This window comes from Myotis brandtii, unplaced genomic scaffold (genome assembly GCF_000412655.1).
Source record: "Myotis brandtii unplaced genomic scaffold, ASM41265v1 scaffold455, whole genome shotgun sequence".
Classification (NCBI taxonomy): Eukaryota; Metazoa; Chordata; class Mammalia; order Chiroptera; family Vespertilionidae; genus Myotis; species Myotis brandtii.
Genome location: NW_005367384.1, coordinates 654,905 through 661,894, shown reverse-complemented (window position 1 = coordinate 661,894; position 6,990 = coordinate 654,905). Strand labels below are relative to the sequence as shown.

At 42.0% G+C, this 6,990-nt stretch overlaps 1 protein-coding gene across 1 annotated transcript in view; it reads left to right on the top strand.

The window, feature by feature from the left end:
- ZC3HAV1 (zinc finger CCCH-type, antiviral 1) overlaps nt 1-6,990 on the top strand; it is a gene marked incomplete at its 5' end in the record, with an annotated part of 51,993 nt that overhangs the window by 44,204 nt on the left and 799 nt on the right. The window contains 4 exons of the mRNA XM_005874988.2: nt 458-548; nt 1,314-1,444; nt 1,814-1,944; nt 6,222-6,990. The exon at nt 6,222-6,990 is cut by the window's right edge and continues 799 nt beyond it. Of these exons, the coding sequence (XP_005875050.2) occupies nt 458-548; nt 1,314-1,444; nt 1,814-1,944; nt 6,222-6,484 (616 nt within the window). The remainder of the gene's footprint in view (nt 1-457; nt 549-1,313; nt 1,445-1,813; nt 1,945-6,221) is intronic.

Genomic DNA, 6,990 nt, shown 5'->3' with positions numbered 1-6,990 from the left:
TTTTGGCCTTGAATCACATATGAACTGGAAAATGGTTTGCTTGTTTTTTAATAGTCTAGACTTTAAATGGTTAAAAATTAGTATGAGTGTTTTAGTTTCTTAATAACTGTGGAATTAAGTTTCAGTTTCTTATTTTATGAAATGACGTGTCTCTTTTGGAATACAATGCTGGCTTTTGGCAAAAAAAAGAATCAATGCTTTTTACACTTTAAGTGAATGGGAAAATAGCATTTAATTAATTTACCAAAGTTGGAATGATTTCTGCATTTTTCAAAAAGCATGAGTGCTGGTACATCTGTATCAGAAATATGCAGGGATGTAGTCCAAAAAAAAAGAGCAAAATACCAGGAGAAAATTATCTGAGAAATCTTTGCTTAGTGGCTGGAAGTTAAGGACAGAAAGTACTTGGGCCTACGGGACAGGGGGCAAGTGAATTGTTACTCTCTCTTCTTTGTAGCCATCAGCCGGCACAGACCCTGCCAGAGCCTGGTATCTCGGTATTTCTTCCTGAGCAGAAGCTTCCCTCCCCGCCATTGAATGGATATGAGGTACCTGGTTTTTACTTTTCGGTGGGTGGCTGTGGGAAGGTGGGGAAAAGCACTTTGCTACAAGTGTGTGTATTTGTTTGAATGAAAGAACGAATCGCTTCTGTGAAACTCTGGGGTCAAGATTTAAAGGTGGGCGGCTAAATGGTGATGGTGTCACTTTCCCAGGGACGACTGCCCTGTCCCGGGAGCCTTATCGTCTCCAGAGTCCTGCCACACAGGATCTCACTGGGCAGGCCCTCTGACAACCCTGTGAGATAGGTGTTAGTACCTTACTTTATGGGCGAGCAAACGGGAACTCGGAGCGTGACAGTGACTTGTCCACTAGTTGGAGTTCAAAGGCTGTTTTCAAGGGGAGACGCACAAACTGTGCCTCAGCACGTCACCTGGTGCGGCTGGGGCGAGATTTCCTCGGTCGTTGAGCCTGCGCATCATGCTCCTCAGGGTGAAGGCTGCTTTGCTCAGGCTGCAAGGGTACCTTCGATGGCCTTTAACTCACCAGGTCACTGGACTAAGGCACGCACCTTGGGTGTCTCCCTTTACCTCTCTGCATAATGCTTCGTTAGCCATGTCAGCCTGAACAGACAGGCCCAGTGCCAACTAGTTCAATGGAATAAACTGCCAGACAGGGCAACCTAAACCAGCTTATCCCACCTGCTGTCAGAGGCCTGGCAACGATACTCAATGGCATAGGGGGCCACACATGTGGCCATCGCATGCTTTAAATATGTCCTGTTTCACATTTTTACATTAAAAATTTTTTTTTAGTTGTCAGAGATCAATAGCTATGGCTCGGAATATGCCAAAGTAAGTGCGTATTTTAGAGTGACGATGAAACACGTCAAGATTGAGAAGATCAAGAAGCTCAAGAATCCACAGCTCTTGGATACTTTTCAAAGGTTGGTGGCCATGTGATCAAGTTTCTTCACAAAGAGTTTACAGGGATTAGTTGAGGCCTATCCTTTAAGATGTATAGTCACTGGTTTCTTTTAGTAGTCAGCAGTTTCTTTGATCTCTAGTTCTCATTGTGTACACTGGAGCTTCTCTCTTTCAGCGTTAGTTTTGTAATCCAATGATTTCACGTGTCTGTCATTTAAAAGTTTTCACCAATTTTGTTTTCTAAAGCTGTTTTCTTAATGTAAGTAGCTCCATTCTGAACGCTGGTGAAAAGACATTTTAAGGCAATTAGACTCTAGTTGGCATTAATGTTGTTAACCAGTGTGGGAGAGAAATGTTCTCGGCATTAAGTTTCACATTTCCTGTGTTAGGAAAAAAATGGAGATGAAGGTCGCCGAAAAATACCTATTTTGTGCCACACACCGCGCTCACGTAGATTCTATCTGTGCGAATAATTTCGACTGGACCTTGCATGGGACTTCTGAAGGCACCTATGGAAAAGGTTTGTGCTGGAATAGAGAAGCCTGCGTCGTAGGTCATAACACGGGCTGTGCGTTGCTTCTGTTACGAGGTTGTGTGATTATTTTATATTAACCAGAAAGTCCAAACTTTCGTAGTCAAGGAGAGAAAATAGCTCACCTGCCTTAGGTGCCCAAATTAGAGTGGCAAGTTGACCTGGGACTTGATTGCCACACCTGAGTCCTGCTCCTGTCTTCCGTTTTCGGAAGAGAAAACTTCCCTTTTTTTCTGAAACACCTTAATTCTCTGAGACTCTTGGATCTCATACACACTTGCAAGCTACACCACCTGTTGGCTGTTACTCAGTTCTGGCTGTGGCTCTCTCTGACCATGTCCATACCGTAGAAGCCACAGGAAGTAGCCTCCATTGCCACGAAGAGGTTCTGATAAAAGATGGGAGCAGAGGCCTCTCCATTGCAGGCCATGCGGGGTCTCCTGGGGACTGAAGTTACATAGGTCTGTCCACACATGAAGTCTTTTCAGCTCTTTCTGTTTGCTCCTAACCTTCATGCAATTCTTAGAAACAAAACCAACAAAAAAAGTCTCTCTCGTCTTAAAGGAACACGTAATAGTTTATCAAGGTTCAAAGTGGGCTCAATTCATACAACTAAGATTAAAATCATACACGCACACCTCAAAAAAGCAAAAAGCCAATTAGTCAACAAATATTTTTCATTGATTTTCATAATGTTTTTATTGATTTTAGAGAGAGATGAAGGGAGAGAGAGAGAGAGAGAAACATGCATGTGAGAGAGAAATATCGGTTGGCTGCCTCCCGCACGCCCTCTAACTGGGATTTGAGCCTGCAGCCTGGGCATGTGCCCTGACTAGGAATCAAACCAGCAACCTTTCGGTGCATGGGGCAATGCTCAAGCAACTGAAACACACCCTCCTGGGCAGTCAACAAATATTTTTGAGTACCTGCTATATGCTAGATGTTGGGGACACAGTGGTAAACAAGTTAGACATGCCCTCCCCTCCCCAATTATTTCACATGATTAATAAAATGATTGCATGTGCAGCTGCTGGGGAGGAAAAGAATAGGTCCTGTGGGCACCTAACCCAGCTGGAGAGGTGTTCCCCAGGAAAGGCAGATAGAGGTTCCTCTGCCTCCTAGAGTGAATCAGCATGTAGAGTCAGGGACAAGTGATGGAAAGTATGGCCACACGACAGATTTGGGCCTTGACCCCAAGAGCATCGGAAGCTAATGAAGGGTTTAACTTGGTCTTATTCCGAATGTTGTCTAGTTAACAAAGCCCATTATTTTTTGTAGTGCATTTCTAGAGCTCATCCTGATCATCAGAAGCTGACTATGATTCTCTCTTTTTCTTTATATAGTCCTTCCAAAGATTCTAATTCTCTCTGAGGCAAAGAATGTGTCTGGATAAATAAAAAATGGTTATGTATCAAAAAAGTGCAAAAAAACGTAAGAAATAAAAAACAGCACAGTGTCTTTGACAGTACTATCCCATTCAGTGGTTCTCAACCTTCTGGCCCTTTAAATACAGTTCCTCATGTTGTGACCCAACCATAAAATTATTTTCGTTGCTACTTCATAACTGTAATGTTGCTACTGTTATCAATCGTAATGTAAATATCTGATATGCAGGATGGTCTTAGGCGACCCCTGTGAAAGGGTCGTTCGACTGCCAAAGGGATCGCGACCCACAGGTTGAGAACCACTGCATTACATCAATTATACTGGTTGAATGTTAAAATCTGAATAAAGTCGATTTTAGAAAGTCAGCATATTGGGAAGTCTAAGTGTGATTTGTGGAACAAATCACATCCAGCTAGGGCACAAAAAAAAAGATTTGAGAAGAGTGTTTATGAAGATGAGACATGGTGGCAAAGGCTTGGGAGGCTGTAGATAGTCTAAGATTTCTAGGACTAAAGCAGAAAAAGGGTCTTTACAAGCCATGATTGTATTTATGAAAAAATAAAAATAAAACCATATTAGCTTGCCCTGACCGGTTTGGCTCAGTGGATAGAGCGTCGGCCTGCAGACTGAAAAATCCCAGGTTCGATTCCGGTCAAGGGCATGTACCTTGGTTGCGGACACAGCCCCAGTAGGAGATGTCCAGGAGGCGGCTGAACGATGTTTCTCTCTCATCGATGTTTCTAACTCTCTATCCCTCTCCCTTCCTCTCTGTAAAAAATCAATAAAATATATTTAAAAAAAACACACATATTCGCTTAAATGTGCATATCTATATGTAAATGCCTAGGAACAGGTGTAAGAGAATTCCCACCAAGCTGTTAACTGTTTGCGAAGGAGAGTGGGAGTGGAAATGGTAGGTCAGTATAGTCAGAGGAGAGAGAGAGATAGAAACATCAATGATGAGAGAGAATCACCGATTGGCTGCCTCCTGCATGCCCCACACTGGGGACCGAACCTGCAACCCGGGCATGTGCCCCTGGCCGGAATCAAACTGGGACCTTTCAGTCCACAGGCCTACGCTCTACCCACTGAGCCAAACCGGCCAGGGCAATACTTTTTATTGACTTCAGAGAAGAAGGGAGAGGGAGAGGGAGAGAGATGGAAACATCAATGATGAGAATCGTTGATTGGCTGCCTCCTGGCCTGGGGATTGAGCCTGCAACCCAGGTATGTGCCCTGACTGGGAATCGAATCATGACCTCCTGGTTCATAGGTTGATGCTCAACCACTGAACCACACTGGCTGGGCCGGACTGTCATTTTTAACTCTAAATATTGTTGAACATCATTTACCCAGAATACCCAGTAGCGTACCTATTCACGATAAGCAATATTTCATGAATTCAAACATCTGAATTATTAAAAAAACAGCAAAAAATCATAAACATTTGCAAAAAAGTATTTAACATTTATTACTATAAATACTACAAATTCATTTTACTTATTACTTTTTGCATAGAAATCAGACTTTTCAATATATACTCATTTCATTTAAACAGGCAGAACAGGCCCTAGTGGTCTGGCTCAGTGGATAGAGCGTCGGCCTGCGGACTGAAGGGTCCTGGGTTCAATGCCGGTCAAGGGTACATGCCTGGGTTGCAGGATTGATCCCCAGTGGGGGGGCGTGCAGGAGGCAGCTGATCAATGATTGTCTCTCATCATTGATGTTTCCATCTCTCTCTCTCTCTTCCCTTCCTCTTTGAAATCAATACAAATATTTTAAAAAATAAATAATATAAAAGGGCAGAAAAGCATGTGGCAATGATAAAAATAAAAATAGGAATATTTTATTTGTTAGGAACTTGTTGATCTGCTGAGTATGGAAACCTCAGTGATTATCAGAGGGTGTTTTAGAGTTGAGGATGAGGAATCAACTGTCTTTGAAAAGCTCTGCCAGGGTTAATGGCTTGCTCATTCTATATCTCTTTCTGTCACATTTTTCACGACCTTACCATCAGTAGTAAATGACCTGTGTCCCTTACAATATTAAATGGCCTTTGCTGGAATATCTTTCGTTCATCAGTTATAATTCAACTCACCCTGCATGAATTGCATGAATTGCATCATTGTGATATCTCCACTTGGTCATTGCATCCAGTGGCTCTCACCATCACAGTGAGCCCTGCACACTAGCAAATGTTTCTGTTATTCCAGTAGGATTATGCACTGTATTCAAGTTTACTTGTATAATAAACACTCTTTAAATACAAAGGAAAGCCCTAACCGGTTTGGCTCAGTGGATAGAGCGTCAGCCTGCGGACTCAAGGGTCCCAGGTTTGATTCGGGTCAAGGGCATGTACCTTGGTTGTGGGCACAACCCCGGTAGGGAGTGTGCAGGAGGCAGCTGATCGATGTTTCTAACTCTCTATCCCTCTCCCTTCCTCTCTGTAAAAAAATCAATAAAATATATTTAAAAAATAAAAATAAATACAAAGGAAAGCTTGTAAGTATCAGTAAGGTATTGTTGACATATACTTAGTCCAGTGACTTTTTTCAAACTTTTTCATTTCATGGCACACAGAAACTAATTGCTAAAATTCTTTGGCACACACACACACAAAAAAAGGTATAATTTTGATTCATCCACACCAGACAGCTATGGTTGTGTTGGCTGCTGTTGTTTTTTTCTTTAACAATCTAAGGGGGAAAAGGTCAGCACCCCTGACTAAATAGTCAGGTATTGAATGTTTTAAAAATTCTTGTGGCATACCGGTTGAAAATGGCTGGCTTAGCCAATGCCTGTCATCTAATTAAATAAATAATCTTATAAACTACATCCTTTTATAATAATTCTTAACCTTTTTTTCTTATTATTTCTAGGAAATTACTTTACAAAAGATGCCATTATTGCCCATAAGAACTTCCAGTCTGATCCCAAAAACATCGTTATGTTTTTTGCCCGAGTCCTGGTCGGAGATGTTATCGAAGGAAAGAGGAGTTACACAAGACCTCCTCCACCATATGACAGCTGTGTGGATTCAAGGTTGAATCCTTCCATTTTTGTCATCTTTCAGAAAAATCAGATTTACCCAGAATATGTGATTGAATATACCGAAGCAGATAAAGCCTGCGTGGTTAGTTAGACATGATGAGGACACCATCATAAAGGATGCCATAGCCATTCCATCCACTTAAAAAACCCGATTGCCGCCGATAACTGTTAAACTTTTTTACATTTTCTCGCTTACTTATCAAATGCCTTAGGTCAGTGGTTCCCAAACTTTGCTGCACATGTGAATCGTCTGCAAACAAACAAACAAACAAAAATCCCGATGTTCAGAATGCATCCCCTTCCAACTAAATCACTGTTTCTGCGGGCGAGAGCCAGGCAGCGGTGTGTCTCGTAAACTTTGGGAACCACTGCCTTAGACGTAACTGTAAAGAACGATTCCTAATACTACTGTGATTGCAGCAACTACTGTCTCTCCCAAATACTCTTATAGTTTACTGTATGGCACGGTTTTGTTTTGGTTAAATTGAAAAAAACTTCATTTGGGAACTTTGAGAGAAATCTAAAAATGCCCATTGAATAAGCACATAAGACAGTACAACCTTGGATAATGATTGTGAAAAGTTGGGGGAGCGGAAT